We start from the raw sequence: 12,682 nt of genomic DNA, 5'->3' as shown, positions 1-12,682 counted from the left end.
AGCAGAGCAATCGCTCTGATCCACAGGCACGGGACTATACTACTGCGCGCACTAGTCTAACTTCACTGGCGTTATTTACACTGGAATTTTTGACAGGGGCACAAAGGCCACTTTGGCCGTGAATTGCATTTTTTTTCACAGGGCATCACGGCCAAAGGGCAGGGCAACGACGGCCTGGACCCGACAGTGAAGAATAAATATATTTATAACTAGTTTAGCTTGTTCCAGAGGTAGATAAAATAGCCAAGTGTGTTAGGTCTAACTAGTGTGTGTTTTGTTCCGCTCAGCGGGCGGAGCTGCAGGATTTCTGCTTCACACACGTTGCATACCGCTATTTTACTGTCTTTTTCGGACACCTTAAAATAATGCCAGACCGGTGTAGCCATTTTGGCGAGCTTGTTTTGCCGCACACAGAGAAAAGTGTCATGTATTTTACGTCATGCGATCGGCATGTTTAGAGAGCACCGATCGATCGGTAGAGAGTGAGTATCGGCCGATCTCGATCGGTAACCGATCGATCGGAGCATCCCTAGTAAAAAGATTCTCCCTCTCCCATTATTCTTGGTAAAACATGTCAAGAGACTAAGTGTCCTCCATGCCTCCAAAAACGTCTCCACTTGCAAGCGCCTCACACCTGACTCGACGGGCGAGGAGCACACCGGGCTACCGTCTTTTATCTCAGAAGAGGCATTAACTGTGCAACAGCTGGCTGCTTCATTTGGGGAGAGGGATTGAAAGGCACCAAGACACATTTGGTCAGTGGGTAAGCAAGGAGAGGATCGAGGCAGAAACCAAGGGTGGCCGGTTGGCCAGATGAAGCCGCTGCCTGCCTATATCTCTCATTCCCAGGTCAGCAAAAGCAGCACAGCAGCAGAATACAAATGGGGTCATCAAACAGTGCTCGCTCAGGCACTTCCTTCATTTGGAACAGAGATGTGCCGCTCAGCTAGCGAGGTGTGAGAGAGAGGAGGAAGGAAGGGGGGAAAACCCCTCTCCCGCTTCTACTTAATAGTCCATTAAATTGAGTTGGCGCTCCTGTTCTTTGATATCGGTGTCGACATTGCCAGCCAGCTTAGGAGAGGCCACAGTTGTTTCCTTGTTCCCTATTACCCACTCTTCAATTTCACTCAGTCAAACGGAGCAGACGCACAGGGAAGCAACACGGGCACAAAGTGGCAGTTGAGGCGAAGAGAAGTTGGGATGACAAAAGATAATATGAAACTTCATTGATCTCTGAGGTAAGATTGTACCGCGGCAGCAAGACATAATTGGACGGAAACAGATGTAGGATAATGTTGAAGATTGAATAGTTACATTACCAGATGTGGAGCTAATGTGACCAGAACTGCGAATCCCTAGCTAAGACTTTTGAAAACAGAACAAAAATGCTGATGCTCCCCCGAGGGTAAGGAGCAAATAAATAGGAGTTGATCCCTTTCACTTCTCAGCCCTATGTCTCAGCAGCCCTACAGCGCGCTCCTAGTTGCGTCATCATCGAGGACAGGGCAGCCTCCTCTCCTGCCGTGACCTGGCACGCTGTTTTGCTCTGGTTCAATGCCAGCACAGGTGATGCTAATCTCTTCTGTCTCTGGCTTTCTTTTGCCATCGGCTGTCTTCCGCTTTTATTTTTTTCCGTGGACCAAATAAAGTAGGAAGGGTTTCGTAACTGGATTTCAGCCGCACTAATACTGGGGAATACTGACAGACTCCAAAACATCTGGGACACGACATGTTCACGAGTGACATCTCCATCCCGTAGGCATTTGCGGAGGTTGACGTTTTTTTTCATATTTAAAGACCAGTACATTCAGCTGAGCACCGATCATTGTCATAGTTATGTGAAAATGCTTTCTTCATCAGTGTTCAATCGTTCTATCAATATGTCAATGTTTATGATCGAAAGATAGCGTCCATTAAAAAATCACTGCTAGATGTCCGTTGGGTTTGTGTCTCAGTTTAACAGAAAGAGGTTTGATTTATTTGAGCTTTGTATTCATTCCTAGTTATTCTGTCGAGGTTCCCTTTTTCTGTCCGCCTGCCATCGAGTTGAGGTCGTGGTAATTTATTTTTCTATCTTCTGCACAGGTAATTTGCAGGACACTCGGTGATAGCAATTCAACGATGATTGATTTTTGTTGCCCGCCCTCTCTGCCTTGTAAAGGCGTTGTCATCTCATGAGTAATTACATGTTTGGGGTGCAGACTCATCGACTGCTTTCGCGCACTCCTATGCTCAACTTGAAGAGAGCAGCCCGCCAAGACGGCTCTCAGGTCGTTCAATAAACTGTTACCGGATCCGGGTATGCCCTTTCTCCCTGGTGAGGAATAGGTGGGAACAAAGGTGTCGGTGGATTGCTTGTCATTCAAAGCCGCTTGCAAAATAGCCTTGGGCGTGTACATTGGACATCTTAACAGCAGTGTTTACAAAGTGACACCACCAAAGTACAAAGGCGTTACTATCTGCTTTAAATGGCAGCAGGAGGTTTTTACAACGTGACCTAGATTAATGCTGGGTCTAATTTAAACACATTTCCTTCTTTCTTGGGATAGACCTTAATTCTATGATAAAACACTGTTATTGGATTATAGTTACTATCATAGTGGAATTTGGCGATATTGCTAAAGATAGGGAAATAGGCACGAGCAGCAAGACGAGCATGTTCTCTTTGAATAAAAGATTAACCAATAAGTAAATACATTTTAATATGCAATTCATTTGTATTAAACTGGACAGCATTATATTTGGAGGTAGTTCTGATGTGTTGCCCACCCTTATGCAAACATAACTGTAATGTTAGGATATCATTTCAATACAGCGCATCCATCACAACACCACCACCACAACTTCAGTAATAAACAGAGTTCTCCTCTTTTGACGGTTTGAAGTTTGAAGGTAGAATGTGAAATGTCTTTTTTGCAAACTGATATTTTATCTAAACACAATTTCCAGGAAGCCCATGATTATAGTGATTATCACAAACAACAATAACAATATAAAGATTGGGCATTTGAATGTGAGGGCTATTGAAGCATAACACTCAGAATAACTTTTACACAACAATTCCTGATCCCAAACAGCTGCATTTCCATCAGCAGCTTACGTGACTTTAGTGTTAGTGTGTGGGCGTTGAGTGTATGTGTGTGTAGACTACCTTATTGTATCCCCCCCCTTCAAACAATGCTTTGATGACAATGAGAATTGTCATCAATTCCTTTTTATTCCGCCTTTCCCCTCCTTTTTCCATTCGTCGTTCCTCTCTCCTACAATCGTGATTTTACTTTTGTGACAACCCACATTACTGCAGGGGCTTGCCTTTGTTTAGTGAGAGGGTTCCAATTTCCTTATATAACTCTCCGACTCCTCGCACTCTTTGATTTTGGATTACATGATCTTTCTCATGAGTTTGTTTCTTTGAATGAGGGAATTATTAGACCGAGCCAGGCGGATATCGTGCATCACGTTTTGCCGGAGGTGGCTGCGGTGCAGGCGTTGTCTCAGATGAATGACCATTGGCCTAACTACTCTCTGCTTGTGCCTGGGGTGATAGCGCGTGCGCGTGTGCGTGTGCGTGTGTGTGTGTGTGTGTGTGTGTGTGTGTGTGTGTGTGTGTGTGTGTGTGTGTGTGTGTGTGTGTGTGTGTTCCATCATTTCTGGTCCCAGGAGGGTTGGCCTTGTGTTCATTTACAAACACGCAAAGACCTTTATCAAGACAGCAATGCACACAATGCTCCTGCAACCTGAAACAGGCACAATGAGTAGAACCGTTTTTGGAGATATCTGCCAATCTTTGTCTTGAAATTCAGACAAAACAATTCCTCGGGAACGAGATAAATCCCCACGCGTCCCCGGGGCCAAACATGATTAGCCCTATCTGCGACACAATCTCTGTCGCTCTCAGAACCCCGACTAAGCTGAGCGTGCAAGCCGCCAGTCTAATTCATCCTTTCAACGCCATAGATTTCAGAGCGACCTGATAAATGATGAATTTACTCCATGGCTTTGTCTGACGTCGGAGAGAGAAGGGAAAGAGGATAGAGGGAAAAGCAAAGCAGGAAGGAAAAAAACATGGGTGAATAGAGAAGAAATGCAGACAGTGAAAGAACACAGAGGCATGGAGTAATGGAGTAGATGACTGGAATAAGTTGACAGAAGGTAGAAAGAGCTGACGTGTAGACAGATAGATGGGTAGAGAAGAAGAGAAAGGGAGAAAAAGTAGATTAATGATACCAGCAAATTCTGACTCTAGCTGAAGAGGTGTGAGTCAGCCGAGAAGAGCAAAGAAGGATGATTGTAATGCAGAGAGAATAAAGGATAGTGAATAGAAAAACAGAATGAGTGACTAAAGAAGAAACACATGGATTTGGGAATGAGGTGGGCGGTGCAGGATACACATAACAAGGAAACAGCTATGGGCCGGAACCGGGGATGATGGCTTTTTGGTCAAGGCAGCAGTTTATCAAATGTACTCATCATCCCCAAATTGAGAAAATGCCAGGAGCCTGTCACAGCAGCCATTTCCGCAGTTTAGATGCGCTCTCAGGCCTGGCACGGCGACGGAACCCCGGTGAGGTTAGTCTGGCAAGTGAACTGAACAGAACGAAGCGAACGACCAGCAGATGACTGTCGGCGTGCCAGTGTTTGTGTTGACTGAACGGCTGCCACCAAAGGGGAAACATTTACACTTTGTTTGGGCTGGGAGGAAACAAGTGGGGGATGCATCCATTAGGGCTAGAAGAGACACAGAAACAAATATGAAATATTAACAGTGTGAAAAAGGTTTGCATCAGCCAGTCAGAAGTGTGAGAATAATGCTAAGTATGCATGGTATGCACATGTGGAAATGTAAACAAATGATACCATAATGTTGTTGACACTGCATAGGAACTGTGTGATACTACGTTAGCTGCTACTGATAATAATAATAATAATAATAATAATAATGATAATAATTGTAGTAATATTGCAACTACCAATAACAATACATATTAATTTTACAATATGTTTATGCATTTTAGTACAACTGTCCCGATCACCTTTTTTTGCTCCCGATCCGATTCCGATCATTTGATTTTGACAATCTGCAGATACCGATTTTTCCCGATCCGATCTTTATGCAATGCATTAAGAGAAAAAAAAGGTAACAGATAACGGCTGGTCATCCAACGCGATGAATTCAGCTATCTTGGCTGTTATTTTTTTGGCCTTTTCACTATTCCGGGGCAGTTTCTCTTTCCTTTTAAAAGTCTCTGAAAGTGTCAGTTGTTTCAGTGCCGTTACCTGAGTGGCCGCTGTGTACTCGTCGTGTTGTTGTTGGTGTTTGTTTCTCAGGTAGCGTATTAGATTGGTCGTGTTGAACGTAGCTCTGTTCTTTCCACCACGCGGAACCTCTGCCTTGCAAACATTGCATCTGGCTGTTACACTGCCTTCGCTTTCAATTTTATAATGCGTCCAAACTCCTGACATTTTCTCTGTCCAGAGTCACCAGCTGAATGTAGACTCTCGTAAGCTTACTGCTACTATTAGACACTGCGCCCACTCTGTTGCCAGATTTCAGAGAAATAAGCAACCAGGTCTATGAAAACAAGCCCAAAGAAAGCAACACATACATGATGTTGTGTAATTTTAAACCAAAACTAAGTCCTCAGGATGACTTTAAGACGTGAACATGGACATTTTTGTTTTGTAACATTAAATAAAATAAAAATATTTTATTAAAAAAAATAAAAAAATCCCGATCCCCGATTTTTTTTAAATCACGTGATCGGCTCCGATCCCCGATCACGTGATCGGATCGGGACATCTCTAAGTACAAGTAAAAAAAACAAAGTTGTGATGCACAAGAGGGAGAACTCAAAACACAAGCTCAGATTTAGAAATATAACACAAAGGTTACAATAATGATGTGTAGTAAGAATAATCAAGAAAATCCCTGCTACATGATGTCAGAGACACCAGGCTCAATGTAATTTAAGTAGGGCTCCCAAACTGGTCGGATTAAGAATCAAAGTCATATAGTAGGTTTTTGAATGGCACTCAATCAGTTTAACAGTTGGCACTTTGGTATAAATACACTTTGAAATGTTTTCCTCACAGCATGATTAAGAATACAGTACGATCTTCCACTGATTTCTAGGATAATAATATCAGTTAAGGTGGCCCGGGATCCAGTTCCAAACACAATACGTTCTACTTGTTAATTTATCACATTGGACAAATCCTCTTTGGTATTATTTATTAAGAATTGAATGGCTAAAACATTGTGTATACTAAGTGTCTGTGCTGGAGATTTCTAACCGAACAAGTTATCAGAGTTTAATCAAAGACTCAATCATTATTGCATAGTTGAAAGGTATATATGTGCAACCTAATAATAGATTTTTAGATGACACCGAAATATGAGAAATAATCAAACACATAACGTTGCTTAATTTCACCTCCCTGTCCTCTTTGTAATGAAAGCTTCATATACAAATAGTGAAATATGTGTCCACTCTGCTTTGAAACAAATATAGATTTTTTAATAAACAATACTGCTTTTATTGGTAAGGTCATCCATTCTGGAGTCACCTTTAGAAATTGAATATCAAATTGACAAACTAGAGAGATTTTTCTCATTAGTTGGACAATTAGCTTGTGGTGTATTCATTACAGGGGGGGCTGTCACCTCATTCATCACCCAGAACAATGTAAGAGCTATACCTCAGACCAAGCCATTAGCAGTGCAGGCCAAGCTTACCCTGCGTTCTCTCAGTTTCAGATGTGATTCCACTCCAGCTAAGTGAACATATTAGCAACGCTTTGTAGACGCTGCACATCCTCCCCTCTGTGTTATTCCCGCCCCAATCCATCCCTCCACCTACTTTCACGAAAGTCCTCACCTTTCCGTCAGTCCTCTGGTTTCTCATGCAGCCATCATACCTCCCTATGTGGTCCTCGTCCAATGGAGAGTGTATTTGGCTGCCACCTCTGAGATCAAAGGAATAGGGCTGGAGCCCTGCGAGTAGCTGATTAACCTGCTGGCACGCTGCAGATACGGTCCTTTAGCTCCTGGAGATCCCTCACAGCCATATCCACACACATCCCGCCCAGCTGGCTTTAAGCTGAGAACTTGGCCAGTTTGTTTTTGTTCTTCTCCGACAGGTAGAAAGGACCGATAGAATAGAGGAGTGAGGAGAGGAAACTGATACAAGCATATGGGGTACCTAACTACGTTGCCACATAAGTGGCTTAATGAACAGTTTAATGTACCTGTGGTGTGCTCCCTCCTTATGTGCAATTGTATTCAGCAGGTGGGAACAGTTGGTATTCAGATATGCAGGTAATAACTGAACAAAAAGAAGACTGTGTAGAACAAAGACAGGCATGATATCTTACCCAGAAAACACACTTAGTCAGCGAAATTGGCAGCCTGGTCTCACTCCAAGGGCGTCAAATACAGACACCCCCTTAAGTGTGTATGAGACGCACTGGGCTTTTAGCTATTCCAATGTAACGGGCAAACAACAAAAGATCTTTAGTCCTCTGAGGGTTCAAGGGAGTTGTGTTGGATTGGTCTAGCAAACACATGGGATCGGCCTTTGTGTCCCGTGGTTTAGCCTAAACCATGTTTTTTTAAAAACCTAATAAGATAGATCTGTTGTCTACCCTAACATTAACAATGCAAAGGGTGCTTTAATATGGACTTGAATATGGAAGGACTTTTGTTTTTACAGCGCCTTTTGAGTCTTCCGGCTATGAGGGGTTCTGACACCTCATGCGAACATTTAATAGTTCACACACAGTCATACATCAATGGCAGAGCGGCTTCACAAGCTGCCGAAATGCTCATCGTCTAGTCCAATGCTCATTCACACATACTCTCCACCAATGGCTGTGCCTTTGGGAGCAATGTGGGGTTCAGCATCTTGCCCAAGGACTGGATAAACCAGAGGTCGAAACCACCGATCATTAGACAACCCACTGTACCTCCTGAGCCTCAGCCAAGCCATTATCGTAGAGGCTTCTGCCCAAGAGTGAAAATAGGGATGCACTCATGTTGCCTTGAGTATGTGTGTGTATAATGTAGTCAGTGGATAAATCACCTGAGAGACTCCAAGCAGCATTTCCAGAAAGCCTTTTCTCACAATTGTAAAGCCTTGCCCTTTCATTTGTGCTATAAATCATGGAATACTGATGCCCTTTTTCCCTCCAAATACCTTCCCATCTGGTTACTGGGTGACATCATGGTGTCATTATTCTTTAAAGGCTTCACAGTCTTTTGTCATACCCCAAAATATTTGAAGTTGAATGTCCCAATCGTATTGTCGGTGTCTTTTAGGGAATGCCTCGGTGACAAAATATTGCAACCTGGAAAATACACAATGGAACATGCCAGAAAAAAATACTAAGCACACACTTAGCATTCAAGGTAAAAGGTGGCCTATTTGCCGCAGCTGGGGTTCAGCGCTTTTTTCTCAAAAAGACCTCCCACCATAATGATATCATTTGTATGCATTGTCCTCCTCGAATCTGTGTCGCTGTGGGACTTCCCTCCCCATACAGTAGGTCTGCAGTACTTCATGCCCCCTTACAAACCTGCTACACAGGCTTTCCTTTCAAATACGCTTCCAACCCAATCATTTGTTGGCCCTTGACATATTAAAGCAGGTGGTGTCCAGTGGGAGAACAAGTGCATATTAATTATCTCCAATTTGCTACACAGAAAGGCAGTTAATGCATGTTCTAGCTTTTTAACCATGTGATGCCTATTTATTATGCAATATAATGATTGTATTACTGTACTGGTTGTATTTCCTGTGTTTTTACCTTTTCTTGCAGGTTGTTTAAAAAGTGTGTATTTTCTATGAGTGCTATGAAAATGTGCTTTTAGTCTATGGATACTTTGTTAAATATTGGTGTGGAGTGTGCTGTATAAATATACATTTAAAACATATAAACTAAAGCTACTTGGAAAAAAAACTCATCATAAAGCTTTTCTAAATTCTTCTAAACAAAGATAAACATCGTTATAAACCACTGTATAAATGTTTGATGTCTGTTGCTGTTGCCGACTGTTTCAAGCTGTTTGTTAAACTCTCAAACTTTAAAGGCAACAGCGACATTGAGCGCTATCAAATGGCAAATAAGAAAATCCCGTTCAAATATACCCGGCCAGTAGAAGATTGGCTTCAGGAGAAAGGTAAATCTCTATCGACCTTCTAGAATGTTTCTCTTTTTATTTTTCTGTCATTTCATCGGCTTGTTCCCTTTCAACCTCTGAGAATGAAAAACCACCCCTTAAACCCTTTTAAAGAATCCAGTTAAAAAAAAGAGTTCTCTCCTTTGGTTTTGGTTTTTAATTTCTTCCCCCTTTTTGTCATTGTCATCCTTTAAAATTGTGTTGAATCATGGTGTCCAGTTAAAGGGACTGAAGAGCTTTTAAAACCATGCAAAGATAAGTACTGTGTGCAAAATTGTCTAAAGGGACAGCATGCAACAGTAGGCTTGGCTCAAATCCTCTGCAATGTTTGAGAACAAACTAATCAGTGGGCATACCCCCCTGAAAAGCAGGTGTTTCTCCCTGCTGTAATGTATCTGATTGTAGTTGGACACATCGCACACGATCAAATCCTCACTTGTTTGGTGATGGAGAGCTAAGTGGAGCCTTTTTGACAGCAAAGCCTACCAACGTGCCCTGGTAGAGTTTTCAATCACTGAAATCCACCTCGTTTTTGTTTAAAACATTTGCGAGGATTAAAAGAAATCTACTCCTGCCTCTCTTACTCCACATAATATCATCATAAACTGCTTTTTAAAGTCCATTGCACATAAAGATCTTAACCTGATTATAAAGTCCCTTTAACAACTGCTAAAACTCAGGTGTGAAAACCCCATTACTGCTGCCTGCATGACTCCACACGTGCTATTTCATTTTTCGCTTCTGTGACATGTACGTCTTCTCCCTGTCATTCCTTGTGTATTGTAATTGTGCAAATAAGACAGGCATGCAGTGCTTTCTGTATGTAAATTATACCAATGAGATGTTCAATTATGATTCTAGTATTGCAAAAGTTTGGTACATTTTCATTTCATAATTAATGCATGAGCACTGTGTTTTGACAAGGATATTTAGACGTCTCCTAATGAAATTCCCCATGACATGCAGTGAGCGTGTATTGCCCATACTTTATCATAATATGCCAAACCCTGTATCCGTATTTATTAATCATCCTACCGCATGAGTCCACTGTTTTGTCCAGAGAATATTAAGTGTGCCTGTGGAACTTGTTCTAGCTCATTTTTCCAAAAATAAATGTCTCCACCTGCATGTGTTTCGATAAAGCTGCTATAGCTGAATGGTTTGTGTTGTTTCCAGCATTAGCTCTTCCTATTGTAGATAGCAGTGCATATAGCTGCAGGCTTTTAGAGTGAACAGAACAGGTGGGGTTCTTGAGAACTGATACTGGAGTTTTTTCAGCATGTTTCATCACTTTTAACCATTTTACCTACATCCTCACTCATTTAATCAAGCAGTAAATCCATAGTCGTAACAGACATAGTATTTTTCCGTTAATGCTTTTTACCCGTGATAAAAAAAGTAGTTCCTCCGCTTTTAGATCACAAGCGTATAAATACTATCGTCCCTCCCTCCGCGCCAGGCCGGCAGCTGACAATCTTCAACACCCAGGCCACGATCTCCATCGGCGGAAACGACCGGAAGCGACCCTACCAGGGTCAGCTCTCCGGCCTCTATTACAACGGCCTCAAAGTCCTCAACATGGCCGCTGAGGGCCACGGCAACGTCAAGGTGAACGGCAGTGTGCGGCTGGTGGGCGATGTGCCGGTGACCCGGAGCGCCGCACGCACCACCACCTCGGTGCCGCCGGAGATGTCCACCACCTTTATTGAGACCACCACCACGCTCTCCACTACGACCACGCGCAAACAGCGTTCACCACCCACCATTCAGGTAAGGCAGGCAACATGTGTGCTTCAGTATGTATGTGTGCGGTGAGTGACGTTAGTTTCAATTCAAAGATGGTTCTGTGTGTGTTCCAATCAGGACAGCCAATTGTGGCCAAAAGATTTCACGACAAGGATATAATCACAGTATCTAAAGAGAATTTGGAGGAATAATTATAAAATTGTCAAAATCCGATTTTTACTGAAGGAGTATTGTAGCCAAAACAGAATTCATGATAAAGATATTATCATATTTTTATTTATTTTTTTAAATAATTAATTTGCAAAAGAAGAACACTCCAAAAACGAGTATATTGAGGTAGAGGGAAACCACAAATGAAGTTGGGAATTATTTAAAAGTTGCTTCTATATTTATACAATATTGAATATGTTCGAAATAATTAATATTATTAAACTCATATCTCATTTTGTAAATATCGTCAAATGATTCTTACTGAGCTACAGTAATGCTTTTTTTATGTAATCCTATAGTAAGTGCCTTTTCAGGCCCAGTTTGTAGAACGATTTGAGTCAACAATGCAAATAATATCCTGAACTTATCTTAAAGGAATAGTTCAATATTTTGGGGGATACGCTTATTAACTTCCTTATCCAGAGTTGGATGAGGAAATTGATACCCCTCGTATATATGTCTGATGAATATGAATCCAAGAGCCAACAGCTGGTTATCTTAGATTGGCACAAAGACTGGAAACAGGGAAAACAGCTAGACTGACTGTCTGAAGATAACTGATAAGATAGCTGTCTTTATGCTAAGCTAAACTAACCGGCTGCTGGCTCCAGCTTCATGTTAACTGGACACTGTATCAACTGTTGTATCTTATTTTGGACAGGAAAGGAAATGATTGCTTTTCCAAAAATGTCAAACTCCTTCCATAAACCCATTGGTTAGTGTCCAAAGTGTTGGTACAGTTGCGTTTAATTGCATTGCTCCTTGAGAAACTTGAGTGTGAGCTGAATATTTTGTCCCCTAATTATCAGCTTTGAAAATGTGATAAAGTGACATGCCAAAAATTCAAAAGCCCTCTCCTCTATTTGATGTGTTTTTGTGACTTTTCTGTGAGTGGGTGGATTGGAGCGGCGCTGCTTTTTTTCCCCCTTTTTGATCAGCCTAGTTCAGAATACTGTATTTCTCAATCTAAGAGGATTGCATGCTGCTGCTCGTCGAGGTGTGCAAAGCCGGCCTTGCCTCTCTCTCTGTCTTCTTTTCTCCGTCCATCTGTATCTGTCATTCACCCACTCCGGCCTACCAGAGGCCTTTCTCCAATACCTCCTGACTCGAAGCCAATGAATGTCACCTCCGTGCCAAGAAAGTAATCACGCCGAGCAGTCCTTTGACACCCAGAGGACAAATTGAACCATTCGTTGTTCATATTAAAGCAATAACTCTCCCTCAGGGGGGGTGAGACAGGGTTGTTGGTGGACGACAGACAGGAGCCGCTGTTATCAGCCTCTTCACCTCAACAACAGATTGCCCGGCGTGCAGTGATGGCCCTTGACACTTGTATGTCTCTATCAGAGTGCAACCGTGTGGGAGTCAGAGCCAGAGCTCTTGGAAAGCCACTAAATACCAAGAAAGGCCCAGTGTCAAGCTCTCATGAGTGCGGTTTTGAAGTTCCGGAGCAAGAGCAGAGCAATCCATATTCTTTTCCGTCTAGGCGTAGAATGAGTAATGCGCGATGATGATGACTGAACTGAGATACATTACACGAGCATCTGT

General features: G+C 42.4%; 1 protein-coding gene across 2 annotated transcripts in view; it reads left to right on the top strand.

Annotated features, from left to right (window-relative positions):
* Nucleotides 1-12,682, top strand: part of LOC117439802 (neurexin-3b) — a 298,311-nt gene that overhangs the window by 251,196 nt on the left and 34,433 nt on the right. For both annotated transcript variants that reach the window (XM_034075888.2, XM_034075887.2), the window contains 2 exons: nucleotides 9,089-9,178; nucleotides 10,638-10,948. In XM_034075888.2, the coding sequence (XP_033931779.2) occupies nucleotides 9,089-9,178; nucleotides 10,638-10,948 (401 nt within the window). The remainder of the gene's footprint in view (nucleotides 1-9,088; nucleotides 9,179-10,637; nucleotides 10,949-12,682) is intronic.

Source organism: Pseudochaenichthys georgianus, chromosome 24 (assembly GCF_902827115.2).
Source record: "Pseudochaenichthys georgianus chromosome 24, fPseGeo1.2, whole genome shotgun sequence".
NCBI classification, from domain to species: Eukaryota; Metazoa; Chordata; class Actinopteri; order Perciformes; family Channichthyidae; genus Pseudochaenichthys; species Pseudochaenichthys georgianus.
The sequence above is the reverse complement of the archived record's forward strand: the minus strand, read 5'-3'. Positions and strand labels throughout refer to the sequence as shown.